The following is a 21,476-nucleotide window of genomic DNA, read 5'->3' on the forward strand; positions in this document are numbered from 1 at the left end:
CCATGAAGTTTAGTGTCTGTATCTTTGATTGCCATTTGCTGGTTTGTGAAATTGCTATATACTACTACTACTACTACTACTACTACTACTACTACTACTACTATATCTGTTGGCTTCTCATTTGACTGAGTTGGTTTTTCAGGCACTGTCCCCTCCCCTCCCTCTGGTGACTTCTCTCACAAATTGGCAGAACTATTTCACAACAGATCTATGTGCTGTATGCTTTACCTTGATACAGTGGATATCCTAAATAATTAGCCACATTTTGGAGTGCATGATATATAAAATGCAGCTATGAATATTGGCTACAAAAATCAAAGTATTTGGGTGAATGTAGGACACGGGTGGCGCTGTGGGTTAAACCACTGAGCCTAGGGCTTGCTTGCTGATCAGAAGGTCGGCGGTTCGAATCCCTGCAACGGGGTGAGCTCCCGTTGCTCAGTCCCAGCTCCTGCCAACCTAGCAGTTCGAAAGCACGTAAAGTGCAAGTAGATAAATATGTACCGCTCCAAGTGGGAAGGTAAACAGCGTTTCCGTGCGCTGCTCTGGTTCGCCAGAAGCGATTTTGTCATGTTGGCCACATGACCTGGAAGCTGTACGCCGGCTCCCTCGGCCAATAACGCGAGATGAGCACTGCAATCCCAGGTAAAACTCGGAAAATTAGAATATCGTCGAAAAGTGCATTTATTTCAGTAATGCAACTTAAAAGGTGAAATCAATATATGAGATAGATGCATGACATGCAAAGCAAGGTATGTCAAGCCTTTATTTGTTGTAATTGTAATTATTTGTTGTTAGGCGGGTCAATTATAAATGGAATGTAATTAATGAAATGTTATAGCGATATTTATTTTTGTATTATTGTAAATATTTGTTTTATTATTGTGGAATTTCCAAAAGAAAGCATTTGTAAAAATAAAAATAAAAAGTTGCATTACTGAAATAAATGCACTTTTCGACGTTATTCTAATTTTCCGAGTTTCACCTGTACTTGAACTGAGTCATACAGTTTCAGTATTGCTGAGTTGCCGGTGTGGGAGGGTTGTCTGTATGCCAGAGCCCCTTTTTAATTCCTGGATCCAGCATGGATTCAATTCCTGGAATAGCCAGGATAGCTTCCTGGTGACGTAATGCCCTCTTGAGAATGGGCCATTAAGGTAACAAAGGAAGTGACTCTATACGAGACAGAATATGGGTGGGCCGCCTCCCGCGACTCACTGGTGGTTAGAAAGGCAGAGGTTGGACGTGAGTTGTGTGTGAGAGCTAGAAGCAAGAAGTGGCAGACTGCAGGCTTGGCAGCTGCAAGAGACAGGGCCGTGCCTGATTCTCTTTTGAATCCAAGGCTGCGGCTATGGGAGAAGCAAGGTCCTCTTAGGTCAGTAACCTTTTTCAGCCGTGGGCTGGTCCACCGTCCCTCAGACCATGTGGTGGGCCAGACTATATTCTGGAAAAAAATATGAACGAATTCCTATGCCCCACAAATAACCCAGAGATGCATTTTAAATAAAAGGACACATTCTACTCATGTAAAAATACGCTGATTCCCGGACCATCCGCGGGCCGGATTGAGAAGGCGATTGGGCCGCATCTGGCCCACGGGCCTTAGGCTGCCTACCCCTGTCTTAGGGTGTTAATGCTATAGCCCCTCCATCGTATGCTCATGTTGTATATATGTGTGAATAAACCATATATCCTAAAGACACCACAGTCTCTGCTGTCCCTCATTCTGAGGAAACCGAACCCTGTGGGTGTGCCTGGATCTCCTGGAATCTTGCACTGCTCAGATATTGGGATGGGTGCAACAGTAAACATATTTTATCTGGGAATAAGCCCCACCAAACATACATGGTCTTACTTCATACTCATTTTAAATCCTCAGCCACTGTGAACAATTAATTTTAAGAGGCAACTATAATTATAAGTAACTACAGTCGTACCTCGGAAGTTGAACAGAATCTGTTCCAGAAGTCCTTTCGACTTCCAAAACGTTTGGAAACCAAGGTACGGCTTCCGATTGGCTGCAGCAAGCTCCTGCAGCCAATTGGAAGCAGCATCGGACGTTTGGGTTCCAAAGAATGTTTGCAAACCAGAACACTCTCGGGTTTGCGGCTTTCGGTACCCAAAACGTTTGACTCACAAGGTGTTCGTCCACCAAGGTATGCCTGTACAGGCATCCTTTGTTGACAGAAAGAGTTGCTTTCCCACATTATATCATAATCTTAGCAATTCAGCACTGTTTTGGCACTCTTGAATATTCAAGTTTGTTGTTTCTGTCCACATCTCTGTAATGGTAAATGTACAGGTAAGATGTTCTTTCTACAGTAACAGTATGTAATTGAATCACCTGGCTTAATAATGCTAAGTAGTGTAAAACTGCCTGCTTTACTTTTCCCCAGTTTGCTTTCATTATTTTAATTCCAATAAATATAAGTTGTGGGACTTAAGCATTTTGATGCACAAGCTGCTATGAACACCACAATAGTGTGCTGTAGTCTTGAATGCTGGTTTAGACTTTCCCACACATGCACACAGCCTCCAAGTACAAAACAAAACAACATTCCCCATTGATATTTTTACATCAGAGCTAAGAGGAAGAAGGAACTGTAGAGGAGTTAGTATTATAATTATGGTCCATCCAGGGCCGTCTCTAGGCCTGGGCTGGGTGGCGCAATGCGCCAGGGTGCCTGGCCACCAGGGGCGCTGCTGCGCCCGCCAGACAGCTGATGTCTGAGCCCCATGGCTCTGCCGCCGCCTCCTCTCCTTCGGCCCGTGGGAATCCCCTCAGCCGCTGCCCGCCGAGCCGCTGTCGCCTGCGGGAGCGGCGGTGGCGGGAGCAGCTCCCAAGGGGCCTCCTTCACATCTGCTGCCCGCCGCCCCACCACCACCACTCCCGGGGCACAGACGGTGGCGTGGCAACCATCTCCTGCTCCTCGGGCCGCTGGGAGCGCAGGTGGAGGCAGCGGTGGACTGGTCAGCCAGCCGGGGAACAAGCAGCGCACTGCGGGACCCGGAATTCACCGCTCACGCTTGTTTCCTCCAGTGCGGATGGCAGCCGCTGGGCCACGCAGCCTCCGGGCCTGGGAGGTGGCGGGAGCTGGGGAGCTGCCCGCGCCCTGGCTGGGGCGGAGAGGGGTCAGCCGCGTGACCTGGGCTGGCAGCGGGACACTGCACAGCAGGTGAGGGGTGGCGGGAAGCCTGGGCTGGTGGCGCTGGGGACCCTGAGCCAGGGCAAGAGAGAGCAGCTTGGAGAAAGGGAGGGGGCGCCGGAGGGACCTTTGTGCCACGGCGCTGGATTTGCTTAAGACGGCCCTGGGTCCATCACCTGCTCTCCTTGAGATGTTGGTCTTTTAATTTTGTCTGAATCTTGCCTTTAGTCCAAAAAGCAGTATAAAAATAAACTTGCTATGAATCTACACTATGCTGCAGATCTGCATAAAAAAGTTATTTTCAGACTATATCAGGTGCTTGTAGCACTATGGAAAACAGGTAAATCAGGTACACCCACCTCATGGTTTAGCATGGAAAAATCATTTATTCATGTTTTTTTATTTTAAACTTATTTCACCCTTCAGCATCACTACTTCAAGAGTGGCTAGGACATTTTAAAAAAACATATCAGAGAGCAGACTACTAGACTAATAACATTTAAATATCAAATGAAAGTAATAAGGCAAGAAGAATCATTGCAGCCAAATAAAACACAAAATATCAACTGGAATTTTAAGAGACTAGGAAAATTAATATATACAGTATTTGTCCAGTACCAAAAAGGCAGACAATTAGGTACAGGTGAACCTAGATAGAGTCTTCTAAAGGGGTGCCATGGAAAGCAAGCAATTTTGCCAGTGTCCATCTGTCTGACCTCCAAAGTGTGGGCACCTGTACAAGGGCCTCCAAAAATAATTTTACTGTGTGGATGGGTTCGTGTGGGAGAAGTGACTTGTACAGGTCATCCAAATTACCCACACATTACCCATTAGATCTAAAGGACCCTAGTGTCTCCAAGTTAAAGAAAAAGGAATGCTGCAACATATGCCCTTGGGCCAAGTAATAATTGTGTTTAAGTAGACAGATTAACAAGGATTTGATCCTGGATTTCTCAGGCCCACACCCCAAGCTTTTTAACAGCAAGGTGCCAGTTGAAATAAGGCATATGCTTGCTTTTCTAGAATATGTTTTCCTTAGGCTTTTCTTACACTTGGGATTTCTGAAGCCAATATTTTGACCCCAATTGTGCAAACATATTTTCAGGAAAAATCTATTTTACTTATGCAAGCAATTCATCCTGTACCCCCATCCCGCCCCTGGCCGCAGACAGGAATCGGGACTAGATTTAGAATGTTGAGTCCAAATACACCTACTTTAACCTTGCTGAAGAACTTTTAATTCACTCCTGTGCTCAGCACCTTTTTCAAGTTCAGGGTCTTAGTCTCAACAGAGCCTTTGTGGTTCCACTGTACTTTGAAACAGTAAGTTTCTAGTGGAAGTAGCTATTTATGCACAAAGGAAAGGATCTGCACTGTGGAAGTGACTTGGCTCTAGAAGGCCCTCTCTGCAAAAAGTACAACTGGCACTAAGACGTTGAGTTTTGCCCAGACACTTAAAAATGTGTTCTTCTTTTTGTCCTGCTGGTTAGCTTTTATCAAACCTTTCCATTCATTATTTCTTACGACGTTTGTAATATTTATTATTGTGTGTGAATTAATGCTAATTGTACACCATCCTGGAATCCTTGGATGAACAGTGATTTAGAAATATTTTAAATAAATTCAAAATGATACAGCCGGCTTTTTATATATAATATATACAAATTATATCTGCTGACTTAATGTGGTGCCTGGTTGGCTAGGGTTGGACTAGTGTCCCTTTGCTCCATTCTAGTTTGGGGTCACGAAGAGTCGGAAACAACTAAACAACAACAAGTTTGGGGGGTGGGGGGGTTTCAAAGCATTTTTTGTTTTATTTTTGGAAGTGTGTTGGATGGGGGAGCGCACAACGCAAGGACAAGGCATAGGAAAAGCTGCTGTTCCAAGGCTTTTAATATCTTTCCCACAAACTATCCTAGGGTTGGGATTCTGTACTCCAAGGGTAGGGAACCTTATTCTGGGTGAGTTAGTCCTCCCCTACCCAGCTGTGACCTCACCCCCTTCCCAAATCACCCCCACTCCCCACCCCAATGCAGCAAGTGGACTTTGGAAAAGTTTGGCACCATTGGCACCAGTATAAGTTTTTTGGTCATGAAGTGGCTGTGTGGGGTGGTTTTCAAGGGCGATTGCACAAGGATGAGAGGGTTAACCCTCCCTTAGTTGCTGCCCTCCCCCAAAATTGCCCTTCACAGCAATTAAACAACTACAGTTGGCCTCAAGGAACTTTTTTTTAAAGTCCAATTTCTATGCAGGGGTTGGGAGAGAGATACTGTGGGCTAGAGGTTTCCCTCCCCTGTACTTGCCTTGTAAGCCTCATTGGGGCTTCCTGCTGACGAGATATGCAAAAGTTGCACTCTAAGGCAATAATATGTTAAAAGGGAAATCTAAATTGGATTGTCTCAGAAATGTGTGTATATCATGGGGAAAATGGGATGCTGTCACACAGCCGCAGCATGCCTAAGTGCTGTATGTTCCAATAGCAATGCTGTTTATCTAGAAGTGCAAACATAGCTGCGTAATAAAAGTTATCCAGAACAGGAAAGTTATCCTATCATTTTGTTTTCTTCCCAAATCCAAGAGAACTTGCTAAGATAAATCATATGGAGTGAAACCCAAAACTCGCTCTAGAGAGTTAAGCGACCCTTCGGAACAGATTTGGAGTGTGCACAGCGGGGCTATAGGAAGAAGAAGTCCAGTTCTGCAACTGGGCAGACATCATTGGATTCCACCCATAATAAGGAGATGAATTTAATAACTAATATTATAAGGCTATTTTGTCCCATACAATATTGTTTTGTGGCCCGTTTTGGTACATACAGTATTTATAGCTTTGATTTCAGGCAGTTTGCATCTATTAATTTCAAAAGTATTTACTGAAGAAGGTTCCTGCGCTCTCTTTTTTTCTTTTTTGACAGACAAGACTTATTTTCATGGTATTTTGGAGTAATTCTTTTAAATATTAATGACTTGCTTTTCACTCCTCAGAAATCAACACACCAATCTAACCCCAGTTATACTTAGTAATATTTTTAAATATGATTAACCAAAGGCGGTTGAAGGTTACAGTTTCATATGTGAATTTCATTGCATATTCAATTTGCAACCATGTTTTCTGATTCAGCAAGTGCACGCAAGCCTGTTTGTATGCTAAGGTGTAAGACTAGGATCTCCTGAGCTGGATCAGGGTAGTAAAAAAAGACAAAACATTATAGAAATTTGAAGTACTTAACTTTTTTTTTCATGGTTCGTGCCATTACATTAAAGGGGACCAAGTCACACATCCAAGCAGGGTGCTTTCCTCCTTCCAGAGAACCCTTCCGCTGTAGATTATGACATAGAATGAATATGGAGACAAATCTCCACTACAGCTATGTCTATAATTCCAGTTGCATCTTTTGCAGTAACTGGGGCCACATTTCACATTGAGACTTTGCCACACAGTCCCTCCTTTAGGTGGGATCACATATAAAAAGAGAGGGCCATTTTGCATCTGTGAACAGATGTTGTCCTCCAAGTCTAGGGAAAGATGTTGGAAGCACTGGGGACAGATGAAGAACTTTCTGTTGAAAGACAAACTTGGAAATCTCTGCCCATATTCCTAGTAGCTACTGAAAAGTAGTTGCCAAATTGTGTGAAGAAGACTGTGCACACAATCCACACACACAAAAATAGTTCTCATTCCAAGCTATGTTTTTCTCCTTTATACATTACAAATTCTAAACCCATGTACTGTATGACTTTTTTATTTCTTCCTCAGAATTTTATACCTTAGTTTAAATAATCACTATGTTACATTATGGAGGTGTTTTGAGTTGAGTTAACGGTAGGATATATGTTTTTAAAAAGAATAAGTGAGAGAACTGTGACAAATGGCATTAAAATTTTATGTTGTTTGGGGAGGTGGTTTCTTTTGGTGACACCTATACAAATACTAGAAATTCAGAAAATTTCTTATATATTTATTAAAATCTAATTAATTTTACAATCCTGTGTTGCAGCAAAACTAATGCAGAAATTACTATATCATTTTGCCCTTACGCATGTTACCTTTTAGCCCTGTTCCCAAACATTATTTCAAAACTGAAAACAGCACAAAATGTTGTATCCAATGACCCATGACATCAGAAATTTGGAAAGGCTTTTTATTCACTGGGTTGGAATAAATTAAAGATGGTGAATGGTAGATTAAGAATAGAATTACATTTATGGTAAATTTATATCCCATTTTGTATCTTCTGTTGACTGTTGCAACACCAAAATCTAAAAATTAAAAAGTAACCACAGAAAAATTATATGTTATATACATTAGGCTAAAAAAAATTAATGCTAAATCTAAGTAGTCTTCCCCTTACTCCTATTTTCTATTTTTATTTGTGTATACCTATTTCTGTTTGCATTAGTCATTCTCTCTAGGTAAATTGTCCATAAGACCAATGATTCCATCAGCAAATTATCCAGAAAATGCTGTCAGTGCACATTGTGACATTTGTGCCACTGGTGTATTTGCTGCTATTCCAGTGGTCTAATTAACCTGGCAGCAATCTCTTGTGGCCAGTGCTGCTTCCTTTGTTTGTTTTCCTTGGCACCATAGTTCAGACCTATACATCCTCCATACACTTAAAATAGATCTCAAATTTACTATTGATTTCCCCCTTCCATCCCCCCCTCCCCTTTCCCTTTCCTTCTTTTGATTGGCAGTATCATCCAGACAAACAGAGCGCAGATGTGCCAGCAGGAGAAGTGGAGGCGCGCATGCAGAGGTTCATCGAAATTGATCGAGCGTGGAAAATTCTAGGGAATGAAGAGACAAAAAAAGAGTATGACCTGCAGCGGCGTGGTAGGTTCCTGCCAAGGAGTGCTGTAGTAGTAGCAGCAGCAGCTTTTGAGAGCAGAAGCTGGAGTGGTAGCTCAGTGGCATTTTTTCAAAATGCTTTTTGTTTGACCGAAACACTTCATTTGCTCTTACCCACTTCCATATTTAGATACATTATTTATACTGATTACTCCATATCCATTAAGCAGTAAAAACATTAAATTACTTTTGACAAAGCATTAGGTTGTAGCTGTTATACTAATTCTAATGAATGTAGAACTTGGATGATAATAATGACTTAGTTTAGCCATTTCTCATTTGACAGTATTTAAAGCAGTTTCATTAAATGTTCTTAATTACTTAAGTTATGCCCTTTGCTACATTCTGTTGCTGCATTTTAGATACAGGTTTTGAGTAATCTGTGTCAAAGGTATACTGCCGCATATTTATAAACACTTCACAATCATTAAAGTGTATCCTTCCTACCAGTCTTTAGGAATCGAGCATATTTCAGAATATTTGTCATAATGCAAGTTATATTCCAGTGTAAATGCATTAACCAGGCAGTTCCGGCATGCGCGCGCGCACACACACACACACATATGTACAACTTGGGGAAAATAGCATCTTAAAACAGTGACAGGCTGTTGTGAGAAAGAAAGGGGAAAATGTAGGTCAGGTCTGTCACACATGGGCTACCATTACATGAAGTGATAGGCTGTCTTTCTGCTCTGGCCTCAGGATAGGAGTCCCTCAGCCTTCCATTAGAACCTTCAATAAATGTATATCCACCCTACATGTTAATGGGGGGAGTCAATAATAGTGTATTGCCTGTGGGGAAAACACTCAGTCGCACTCTGCGGTAACACACTCTGGTCCAGCATTGACGTGTAGCTACCACCACTTTTCAGTGTGTCTGATAAAAGCTCACTGTCTCTGCAGCATGTTATTGAATTCCCTTCCATTGTACGCTGGCACACCATCAAACCTTTCTCTCTCTTGCTGTTTTAAGTTCCCTGCTGTTAAGGTTGCCACAATTTTATTTGAGAAACAAAAGCTTAGTCAGCGTGGCTGGCAGATACACATAATCAACGGAATAATATATGGCGTATGCAAGCTTATTTTTTTAATCATGAATTATTTGGTGTCTATATTTCTCTCTTTTTTCAAAATGGGCTATTTGGGATGTTAGATGTTAAACTGAAATGAGCAAAATTATTTTTGAACTAGTTTTTTTTTTTTGCTTGTAGCTTAATAGAAAGAGCAGCTGGTTTTGCCAAGAGAGAGGGAGAGAGACTGACTTGGAGCTGGGGTTAAGAAATTTCCCTTGTGTAAAAATTGGCAGAAATGTATTTGTTTATGTTCTGTCCATTTTGTAGTTACACTTTGAGATATACACTCTAGCATGAAAGTCAGTTCAGTCAATTAAGCTTTATGTCCTTACAAGTAATGCACAGAAAATGACAGTTGATGCGTATTTTAATTTTTGAGATTGTGAAGCTTTTTCAGATTTGCTTTTTTAAATGTTTCGTGCTGCTACCCATTCAGATAAGCAAAGCATGTGGAATTTGCTTTGATTGAAATCTAGAGGCATTGATTCTGTGCAACCTTTGTTTTTCTAGTGAGGCTTGAAGGGACTTGGAAAAGAGAGATTGGGTAGGAGCAGCCGCTGTGTGCAACTTACGTTGCAATCAGTGGAGTGTCAGCAAGGATGCATATAATACACAACTTTTGGTTTTAGCTAAAGCTGATGTGTTGTTGCAGTATACCAAAACAATTTTATTGAAAGGAATTGATTTAAAGGAAAGTAACTAATTTTAAATCCATTGGGATCTACTGGGCATTCATAGTCCTGTTCTTTCAAAACAATACTTGCTGCTGTTAAAGTGATTACTGAAAATGGGAAGGTTATTGACAAACCTGCCTGATCGTTCAATGGTTGAGAGCAACTGCCCAAATTAGGAGTGGGTGGATGACTTAGGCTGCAGCAATGGGCATTGCCACAAGAGAGACTAGCTTTCTAAAACAGCATTATGGTGAGTCTTCTGCCAGGCTTGACAAGCCTCAGGCTTTATCTCAGAGTTGGAGAGGTTGGATGAGAATTGCCCCCACAGCTGCACTTCAGAGACACTCACAGTGGGGAAGGGCTGGAACTCCACAATAAAACACATGCTTTCTGTGCAAAAATTTCAATTCCCATTATATCTCAAGGAAGGTCTGGGCAAAAGAATTGTGTCGAAAACCTGGAGATCCATTGCTAGTCTGTCTACCAATATTTATAGAACAGCTTCCCATGTTTGAGATGATATCACTGCTCCCTCCTTAGCTTCTCAGTTGGTAGGAAGTCTGGGATTTGATTCGTCTCTGTGCTTCTGGCACAGTGCCTGAAAGCCATTTGCTCACCCCCCACCCTCCCTTCGGCTTGAAGCTAGCAGGCAGAATTGGGACTGCACTTGCATTTGTGCTGGGTTTTGGAAGCCTATGGAAGATTCTGGGAAGGATTCCACACATCCCTCTTTGTTTCCAAGATGGGGAAGATGAGAGGATTTCCCGGCTCTTTATTTTTTCTAGAAGAAAAGCACTGGTTGTGAGGGGGTTGGGGTGAACTGTGGGTGAAGGAGAACTTTGGGCTAACAGAGAGGATGGGGTTGGCAGGGGGGGAGTTGGTGTGTAAGCTGAGATGGAGGTTTTGAAGGGCTGGGGTTGAAGGAGTTGTTGAGGGATGAGAGGGTAGAAGGGGGTGGGGAATTAAAGAAGCTGTGAGGGGTTGGGGGTTGGACAATGTGTAAATGGAGGGTGTTGGTGAGTTGGTGAGGGTAACAGTGAGGGAGGGATGGTGAGAAACGTGAGCAGGGGTGACACACAATAACAAAGATCTCAACCTGTTATATTATTATGATAATTTAAAAATGACAACCAAATGCTCAAGAATATCAATTCTGATTGCAGTGTCAATACAACCATTCCTAAGCAAGCACCTCTGAATTGTGATAGAATCGTGAACTTGTATAATCTGTTGCTAGAATGGTATACAAAAGATGAATTGACAAAGGATGTGATGATAAAATGGGCAAAAGATTTTGGGCATAATATTGAGTATGATGCGTGGTTGAAATTATGGAATCAAACATTGAAGTTTACTGCATGTACCGCCCTGAAAGAGAATGTTTGGAAGATGATGTATAGATGGTATTTAACCCCAGTGAAATTATCTAAAATGTATAGAATGAGTAATAGAATGTGCTGGAAATGTAATGAAAAGGAAGGGGATTTTTATCATATGTGGTGGAAATGCGAAAAAGTTAAAGAATTTTGGGAAAGGATATATAATGAACTGAAAAAGGTTTTTAAGTACACTTTTCCCAAAAAACCAGAAGCATTTTTGTTAGGAATTATAGGACAAGAGATTATAAAGGAGGACAATATACTATTTTTGTATGCGACAACTGCAGCTAGGACATTGTTAGCCCAAAAATGGAAAACTCAGGAGTTACCAACGATTGAAGAGTGGCAGACAAAAATGATAGACTATGCGGAACTGGCGAGACTGACTAGCAGGATCCGGAACCAGGGAGAAGCAAGGTTCCAAAGAGATTGGAGTAAATTTGTGGACTATATTGAAAAGAACTGTAGAAGTTTAAAGACACTTGCAGGACTGAAATAAATCCTACGAATTGACTTTAAATGGGAGGTATAAAGGAACTGCGAGATAAGAACTGAATAGAAAACCAAATGAGGGGAGGGAGGGAAGTCAAGCTCGGCGGAGCATTGAGAATAAGAGATTTGGAGAGAATTGTTAAAAAGATTGATGTATGTGTGGTATTGTTTTTTAATGTTTGTTAGTTTTGTTTAATGTGCTTTAATTGGAAAATCTAATAAAATGTTTTTTTAAAAAAAGAGAATTGGCCATTTTTTATTTGTTTGTTTATTTGTTTATTTAAATTATTTTTATTGTATACTACAATTTCATTATAAAAATCAAAGCAGTTTACACCAATTATATACACACAATGAAAACCATATAAAGATTAAAAATTGCAAATTTACCGTAATATAAATTATTGTGAGGAAAAGTCCAAAGAAGAACATAAAAATGAATTTATTCTGATCCTGATTATATCACAATCTCTTGCTAAAATGGAGTCCATCCATCCCCCATAATTTTAGTACTCTATCCTGATAAAACATAGGGGGGCTTCACTTTTAGCAGCCTCTGATGCGCTCTCCTCACTGAATCAGTAAAGAACTGCAAATCCACTATGTAGTATTACTCAAAATTCAGCAAGGCAGCTAAGGACACACAATGTAAAATCAATATTTATTTAGAAATAGAATTTTTTAGATATAACCCATTGTATGGGTAGATTACCAATTTACTACACAGCTTCACCAGTACTCTCCAAGTGGTAACATGCATATGGTGAACTCTTGGTAAATGTTCATATGGATCCACTTTTTACATTCTGTGGATTTCCATAGCTTTGTTCTTGTTCTCCAACTTCTCCTGCAAAGAGAAGGCAGAAAGGGTATATGGGAAATTCTCAAAGGTCTCTCATCCATTGTAACAGCCTGGCATACTGAGCCCCAAGCACACAGATTTGAGTTGTGTTGGAGATAGGACAAGACTTTGTTATGGTCTATGAGTGATAGACTTCAAATTCCCTGGAATATACAGTGGTTGGTTCAGTTGTGATACAATATTGCCCAAATTCCATAAGTGTCATTAAAATAAACCTAAACCAATAAGGCCTTACAAATAGCAGGGGAGAGAAGGCAGGCAAAATGCGAGGGAGATAGTGAAAGATACAGGAAATTGAATGCAGATTTCCAAAAAATTGCAAGGAGAGACAAGAGGGCCTTCTTAAATGAGCAATGCAAAGAAATAGAGGAAAACAACAGAATGGGAAAAACCAGGGATCTGTCCAAGAAAATTGGAGATATGAAAGGAACATTTCGTACAAAGATTACCATAATAAAGGACAAAAGTGGAAAGGACCTAACAGAAGCATCAGACATCAAGAAGAGGTGGCAAGAATACACATAGGAATTATACCAGAAAGATATGGAGGTTTGTACACCCCAGGTAGTGTGATTGCTGACATCCTGAAGCCGAATGGGCCTTAGAAGTCAAATGGGCCTTAGAAAGCACTGCTAATAACAAGGCCAGTGGAAGTGATGATATTCCAGCTGAACTATTTAAAATTTTAAAAGATGACGCTGTTAAGGTGCTACATTCAATATGCCAGCAAGTTTGGAAAACTCAGCAGTGGCCAGAGGATTGGAAAAGATCAGTCTACATCCTAATCCCCAAGAAGGGCAGCGCCAAAGCATGCTCCAACTACCGCACAATTGCGCTCATTTCACACGCTAGCAAGGTTATGCTTAAAAATTCTACAAGGCAGGCTTAAGCAATATGTGGATCGAGAACTCCCAGAAGTGCAAGCTGGATTTCGAAGAGGTAGAGGAACCAGAGACCAAATTGCAAACTTCTGCTGGATTATGGAGAAAAGCTAGAGAGTTCCAGAAAAATATCTACTTCTGCTTCATTGACTACGCAAAAGCATTTGACTGTGTCGACCACAGCAAACTATGGCAAGTTCCTAAAGAAATGGGAGTGCCTGATCACCTCATCGGTCTCCTGAAAAATCTCTATGTGGGACAAGAAGCTACAGTTAGAACGGGACATGGAATAAAGGAGTACGACAAGGCTGTATATTGTCTCCCTGCTTATTTAACTTATATGCACAATTCATCATGCGAAAGGCTGGACTAGATGAATCCCAAACCGGAATTAAGATTGCCGGAAGAAATATCAACAACCTCAGATATGCTGATGACACAACCTTGATGGCAGAAAGTGGGGAGGAATTAAAGAACCTTTTAACAAGGGTGAAAGAGGAGAGCGCAAAATATGGTCTGAAGCTCAACATCAAAAAAACGAAGATCATGGCCACTGGTCCCATCATCTCCTGGCAAATAGAAGGGGAAGAAATGGAGACAGTGAGAGATTTTACTTTCTTGGGTTCCATGACCACTGCAAATGGTGACAGCAGTCACGAAATTAAAAGACACCTGCTTCTCGGGAGAAAAGCAATGACAAACCTAGACAGCATCTTAAAAAGCAGAGACATCACCTTGCCGACAAAGGTCCGTATACTTAGAGCTATGGTTTCCCCAGTAGTGATGTATGGAAGTGAGAGCTGGACCATAAAGAAGGCTGATTGCCGAAGAATTAATGCTTTTGAATTATGGTGCTGGAGGAGACTCTTGAGAGTCCCATGGACTGCAAGAAGATCAAACCTATCCATTCTGAAGGAAATCAGCCCTGAGTGCTCATTGGAAGGACAGATCGTGAAGCTGAGGCTTCAATATTTTGGCCACCTCATGAGGAGAGAAGACTCCCTGGAAAAGACCCTGATGTTGGAAAAGACTGAGGGCACAAGGAGAAGGGGACAACAGAGGACGAGATAGTTGGACAGTGTTCTTGAAGCCACCAACATGAGTCTGAGTAAACTGCGGGAGGCAGTGGAAGACAGGAGTGCCTGGCATGCTCTGGTCCATGGGGTCACGAAGAGTCGGACATTACTAACTGACTAAACAACAACAACAAATCTTATTACATATATATTGGCAAAGAACAACAGAGTATGTAATCCATGGAATTGGATAGAAAAGATAGAAGGAACTGAAGAAGGAAAACTCTTATTAGTATTTTTGACTGGTTCCATCTACTGTACTATTTCTTCTAGTGATTTGGAGCATCAGCATAATTGCCAAGATGGATTAAGTTGATAAGAGAAGATAAAGCTTCCTTCCCCCTCATTCTCATTTATTACTATTTCAGTCTTAGATGTAAGTGGGTTAACTTTGTTTTAATATATATCTATTTAATGTACTGGAGGTGTTCAGAATAGGTTAGGTCAAAGAGGTTTTATTGATCCAGTAATTATATCTAACTTGTCTGATTTGTTTTAATTGCCTTCATTAAGATTAATTTAGATGAAACTCATTCCCTGGAGATCTATAGTGTAGATTTCAGGTAAAATTAGAATCACAATTTAATGTTGCAAAAAGGAGGCAGAGACCACAGGCCAACTTGATACTGGATAATCGGCCGCTAATTAATGAATTGCATGGGGGGAAATCATGCTTTAATATTAAAGTGCTAATTAGATTTTTTTCACCAATACATGAGGGCAGTTAAAATAAGTGTTTAATTTCACAACCAATACATTATTCATAGTTAACTATTATGGTAGCAGACTGGTTGCACCAAAATGAAGAACATCAGGATAACCTTTGTTCTAAAACAGTTTGTCATCAATGCATGCATACTACTCCTGACAGAATGTGGACCACAATTGCCAAGTTACAGTACGAGTCCCTATGTTTTTGCAGTTTAGTGAATACAAGTCCCTATGTTTTTGCAGTTTAGTGAGTACGAGTCCCTATGTTTTTGCAGTTTATCAAATTCATATTACTAGTTGAGAGCTGCTTTCTTCGTAGATTGGCATTTGTTTTAGGTTTGACTTAGCTCCTTTCCAGTATTCTGTTACCAGTAATCTGTAACCATAAACTAGTTATAGTGAATTAGTATTCATTTGCTCATAGAATATTGTATACCAAAGCACAACTGTGATCAAAATATTACATAGCACCAATGTGATTTTAAGTATCTGTATTAGTTCTAAGTCAAGGGTGGGTAACATCCATTCCATGGGTCAAACAAGGTCCTCCAGGTCTTCCTATCATCCTAGGCCATGCCCCTCACCATCCTTGATCTGTACCCTCATTGAGTGCCTTGGCTTATCTGGAATATGTCAATGAACTGAGATACTGTCTCTCGCTTGGCTTGAACAGAAACCTGACTTGCATGGCCGGGATTTAGCTTACTGTTAAACAACAGAGCCTAGAGCTTGCCAATCAAAAGGTTGGCGGTTCGAATCCCCACAACGGGGTGAGCGCCCGTTGCTCGGTCCCTGCTCTTGCTAACCTAGCAGTTCAAAAGCATATTGGTGCAAACTTAATTCTCAATATCTATATGTAGTGGTCAGATCTTATGAATGGTTGGATATTAAGCTGTGTTAGAAGAAGCAACATTCTCAACCATAAATTACTGATTATGCCCTGTGGAGAGAACTTATACAGAAACTTCTAGTGCACTTTGAGCCCTACCCCACCCGCATGTTTGCTTCTAGCCCTGGAGTTCTTACATTTGAAAGGCGCATAGGAAGCTGTCTTATATACCACTCGAATTGTCTTGAGCAGAAATTTTCTTATCACCTGTTGCCTGATCTTTTTTAAACTGAAATCCTAGGGTGCTCTAAACAGCATTTGTCAGTACATCCATGTACAGTATAATGAATATAAACGTTTGCTACTCTGTGTTTGGCTAGAAATTAAAATCAGGCAGGCACAAAACACAAGGAGCTTGAACTTGTGACTTCTTGTTGACAATCAAGGACATGAGTGTGTAGAGAAGCAGATGAAAGCTGAAAGGGCCTTGTTCCATTCCTTAAGAAAGCTTTAACACTTTTGACTCAAGTAACCACCCAAATGTACCGTATTTTTTGTTCCATAGGACGCATCTGACCATAGGACGCACGTAGTTTTTAGAGGAGGAAAACCGGGGGGGGGGGGGGATATATTTTGCTTTCTTGAATTGTCCTAGGCATAGCAGCCAACTCCTAGAGGCCTAGGTGCCTTTGCCCCCCATTAAATATTTGAGGAAACTTCTTTTGCAAAAGGGGAAAGCTCCATTTTTTGAGGATCAACTCAAAGTTGTGCAGCTTTTTGGCAAATGGGAAAAGCCCCGGGTTGTTTTTTTTTTTGGGGGGGGGGGGTTCAGCTCAGAGTTGTGCATCTTTTTTGCAAAGAGGGAAAGCTCCATTTTTAGGATCAGCTCAAAGTTGCTGAGTTTCCTTGCAAAGGGAATAAATCCTGTTTTTATGGGGTTCAACTCAGTTCTGCAGTTTCTCAAGGAAAGGGACCCATTTCTACAGTTTCCAGACAGATAATCTAATCAGCCAGTCACATGTCTCCCTCTGCAGACAACAATTGAGGCCTAGGCAAGGGGCTGGGAGGGGCCAGGAAGGGAGCTAGCTCTCTTATCTCCCTCCCCGATCTCTTGCAATCAGCTGCTGAGCGGGTTCCTTTCAAAGGGCTCAATCCCTCTTGTTAGCCTTTAGCGCTCTTTTTTTTTTTTTAAAGCAGATCTGCCTTTAGCCCCGAGGCAATTCGGCTCCAGGGACCACACATTCACTCCATTAGACACAGACGTTTCATCGTTACTTTTTAGGAGGAAAAAAGTGCTTCTTATGGAATGAAAAATATGGTAGCTTAAATATTAAAACCGTTTGGGCACTCTGTAATTACTGTCCTGCCCAATGAAGACATTTTCCTACCAAGCAAGAGCTTTCCTATCCTCTCTTGCTTCCATTCATTTATTGTAAGAAGTGAGGTGGAGTCAACTTTTGAGATTTGTCTGCTTTACCAGTTCTTTCCAATAGTGAAGCACATAGGTTGTAATATGTCCTTTTATAAATGTTCTTGAATGAACGTATTTAGGCACTGTGTTTTATTATTGTTTGAATTAATTTTATGCTGTAAGTTGTTTTGGACTTCTCTGTAAAAAGCAACAAATATAATAAAGTTTATATGACTACAAACTCTGTCTCACATCTCGCTATTCAAACTGAATGCCTGTTTTGTTTTCTCAGAACATGAATTAACCCAAGGATGGCCTGTGGATGCTCAAGTGTCACTTGAAGATATGGCCTGGAATCTCAGTAAGATATCATGTGAAACTGGTTGATGAATAAACTGAATTGTTAATGTAGGAATAAGAAGAGTCCTGTTGAAATACTGAGGATCCATCTAGTCTAACCTGTTTCCTAGAGCGGTCAGCCATGTGCTGTGGAGAAGCCCAGAAGCAGGGCATAAAGACAACAGTCCTTCACTGCTGGCTGCATCCTTGAGAAAGGGTATTCAGAGACAGTCTCTGTCCCTGGAGGTTCAATTGATCAATCCGTGGATATCAGCCATATCAACCATGATATTGTCTAAGCCCCTTTTAAAGGTATAGATGCCAATGGTTCTCATACCTTATGACAGTAATTACATATATTATGTATTGTGTGAAGTAGTATTCTGACCTGAATCTTATGGCAATCAGTTTCACTGAGTAACCCTTAGTTCTAGGGTTATGAGAGGAGGAATCTTTCTCCAATTCAGTTTAAAAAACCACTGCCATACAACCTTCAGTTGTCTTTTTCTAAACCTAAAAATCCAGAAGTGCCCCTTGATTATTTTGATTGCCTGTTTCTGTGTTTGTCCCTCCCCCCGTCCCCCCCCCAGTTCTGTGGTGCTTTTGTGATAAGGAAGCCTCCATTGTACCACATACATCATAGACTTACAGAAATGCATTACGATACTGGGCATTTAGTTTTCAATAACATTTTCTAATGATACATAGCCTTGCATATGCATGGCTTGGTGTGATTTTTTTTTGTTAGTAGTATGAAATTTAGAGGGGCTGCTTGTTGCTGAATGCTGAAGGGGTTGTAATCATGTTGCAGCCTTATTGCTGTAGCCGGATTCTGTGTTGCGCCCAGTAAGGAATGACAGGAAGCAGTCAATGAAGACTCCGAGGTTTCTCTCTAAAGGAGAAAGGCTTTATTTGCATGCAAAGGCACTTGGTGAGCAAGTCACAAAGCAAGTACAAGAAACTGATTTTCAAACTCAGTTCTTATACCTTTTTCTGACTATGTTTTTCTAAAACAAAGGGTCAGAAACCTAGACGCAAAGGCAAGGGTCAGAAACCTAGACGCAAAGGGTCTAAAACATAGACGCAAAGGCAAGGGTAACATAAACAGGACTATAGGGCACCTTGGTGATCTGCGCATCCTCCCCCCCCCCCCACATCATCTATGCGTGTCGTCAATTACTGTCGAACTCGTATCTCTGGCTGGCTCCGGTGCCCTTGGGTAAGATCCATGTCTACGGCGCTGAAGCATCGTTCCCTCTGATAAGAGGATCCTTGCCAGGGATGTTTTCATTTTACATTGCCAGGAATGTTTTCATTTTACAAGGCTGCTCTGTCTTCCTGTCAGTTCTATGCAATGCCTCCTTCTCAAGGTTTTTACATCATTGGGGCCTCTGGCATAGCCGGGGAGGATAATAAGCAGATGGACAGGGAATGACGCAGGGTGCATAGAGACAGTTTGGACTGTGAGCCAGGTCCTGCTTTGGGATTCCTAGGTCAGCCTTTACTTGATTCCCTCTCTGAGCTTGTACAGGTATAATACAGGGATATATTCAATTTACAGCAATAATAAGCTGTATTCAATTCAAATGGCCATCATCACCCCCTTCAATGTAAGCAGATGCAAGAAGACAACTGAATATAATGGTTAAGTCATGAATGCGTTGAAGCCTACATATACAACTGTTTTACTAGAGCCAGTGTGGTGTAGTGGTTAAGAGCGGGTTCGCGTCTCCGCTCCTCCACATGCAGCTGCTGGGAGACCTTGGGCTAGTCACACTTCTCTGAAGTCTCTCAGCCCCACTCACCTCACAGGGTGTCTGTTGTGGGGGAGGAGGGGAAAGGAGATTGTTAACCGCTTTGAGACTCCTTCGGGTAGTGATAAAGCGGGATTTCAAATCCAAACTCTTCTTCTCTTCTTTTACTATGGTTTTCTTCTCTGAAGCTCCTACAGAGATTTGCGAGGAAACTTAAATCTCATCCCTCTTCTTCTGAGCATGACTGAAATCCATTAAATTTCATTAGTTCTCAGCATTGTAAGAAACTATTTAGATATTGCAGGTTTTAAGAACTAGTCCAGTAATAAGAGCTTGTCTTGATTTTATTTATTTATTTTTTGGTAAAAGTATAATTTAACTTTCTTATTAAAATCCTACCACATGGAGGAAATTTTCATATTAAGCGTTTCCTACTACAATGTAATTCAGTTGCAAAAATAGTTTACTATACATTTATGGTAACTCTTGAGACGTAAGCTGACATACACACTTTGTAAGTAGCTTTTGGGTAGCATTCAAAACTGCAGTGGAACTCATTACTGTTTCTGTGTATTGTTTCAACAGATGATCACAGTTATTCTCTCATATGTCGATGTGGTGGAAAATACACTGTCTCCAAAAAAGAAGCTGAAGAGGTTTCACTAGTATGCTGTGATACTTGCTCATTACTTATAGAGATTCTTCGATGACCGCAAAGGATATGGGAAACACAAAAGATGTATTGTGTTAGGCAGCTAATATGTCAGTAAATACCATAGTAGAAAAATGCACACTAACTGTTAAGAATGTCAGTACAAACAAGTTTTCTTTCTGCATCAGAGATTCCTTTTTAAAATCCACGCAAATTATGCTCCAAATGTTTTTTAATTTGAATTGTCCATATCTTAGTGTATGAGATTTAAACACTACATTTCTTCAGCTTGCACAAGTGAACACCATTTAATATTAGCCTCCTATTCTGGTATCATGATTACTCCTTTCTGAGGATAATGCATCCTGTACCGAAGATGAACAGGACTTGGAATACTGATCTTAAACTGAAAAGTGGGCTTCTGAAAGCATACATGCCACCATTTCAAAACCAATCCAGTACAATATGTAGTACAGTCGACTCACAACTTACGCAAGCATTTTTGTTTGACATATGGAACAATCCCCCATCTCCTCCCCCTGGGTGCCATTTTGGGTGTTCTCCCAGCCCTCCAGAGTGGATTTGGGGTGGTGTGGGGTGCACAGGGGAAAGAGAAGGGGAAAGCCATGTTCTGCTAGTAGGAATGCTTGTGCTAGCTGTGGTGGATTAGTTCAATCCAGCCCCCAGAGCATACTAATCCTGCTCTTTAAAGAGCACTTGCAAATAATTTCCTAATAGGCTGGCACTTGCTTATTCCCGGCTTTTGAAAAATGTGACACCTGTGAAATTGTATTGCCCTTTTTAGAAAAATCTGATAAACTTTCTAGTATATGCCATGTTACTTAAGACCCATCTGTTTAAAACTGTATAACAAACCCTTGCCTTCAGGACTCCTACTAGTTTCTAAATGTGTGGTTCTAAGGGGAAACAAGTAAGCATGATATGAGAACCATAATGAAAGAAGGCATAACTCCGTAAGGCTGTTAGAAGGATTTATAAATGGGATAAATGGAAATTGTTATATATCTGAAGCAACGTTATTTCCCAGTATTATGACCCTTACATCTACAAGGAACATCTCGATGTTCTTGTTTATTTTATATCAAAATACATTACTAGCCTTTTAAAATGTGGTAAAGAAGTCAGCATAGATGACTCTGCCTAATTCACTTAGTCATTACAAATTCTGTGACTGTTGGGACTTGCACGTAGGAATCCAAAATCAGTCGGAGGCCAGAGCTGTAAAAATAAAATGAATAAATTACTTAAGATATAGAGCAATCATCTTTTTTCTTCTGCTTCTTTCTTGTCTCTTATTTCACCCTTTTTCAGTTCAAGTGTTAAA

General features: G+C 41.0%; 2 protein-coding genes across 8 annotated transcripts in view; one reads left to right on the plus strand and one right to left on the minus strand.

Moving 5' to 3' along the window:
* The window catches only part of DNAJC24 (DnaJ heat shock protein family (Hsp40) member C24), a 38,457-nt gene extending 17,570 nt beyond the window's left edge, over window positions 1-20,887 (plus strand). For all 3 annotated transcript variants that reach the window (XM_060275359.1, XM_060275357.1, XM_035117967.2), the window contains exons 3-5: window positions 7,845-7,983; window positions 17,679-17,747; window positions 20,065-20,887. In XM_060275359.1, coding sequence (XP_060131342.1) covers window positions 7,845-7,983; window positions 17,679-17,747; window positions 20,065-20,189 — 333 coding nt within the window. In that variant the 3' untranslated portion in view covers window positions 20,190-20,887. The remainder of the gene's footprint in view (window positions 1-7,844; window positions 7,984-17,678; window positions 17,748-20,064) is intronic.
* The window catches only part of IMMP1L (inner mitochondrial membrane peptidase subunit 1), a 34,962-nt gene continuing 33,291 nt past the window's right edge, over window positions 19,806-21,476 (minus strand). For all 5 annotated transcript variants that reach the window (XM_060275344.1, XM_035117944.2, XM_035117918.2 and 2 more), the window contains one exon: window positions 19,806-21,370. In XM_060275344.1, coding sequence (XP_060131327.1) covers window positions 21,302-21,370 — 69 coding nt within the window. In that variant the 3' untranslated portion in view covers window positions 19,806-21,301. The remainder of the gene's footprint in view (window positions 21,371-21,476) is intronic.

This window comes from Zootoca vivipara, chromosome 1 (genome assembly GCF_963506605.1).
Source record: "Zootoca vivipara chromosome 1, rZooViv1.1, whole genome shotgun sequence".
In the NCBI taxonomy this organism is placed as follows: domain Eukaryota; kingdom Metazoa; phylum Chordata; class Lepidosauria; order Squamata; family Lacertidae; genus Zootoca; species Zootoca vivipara.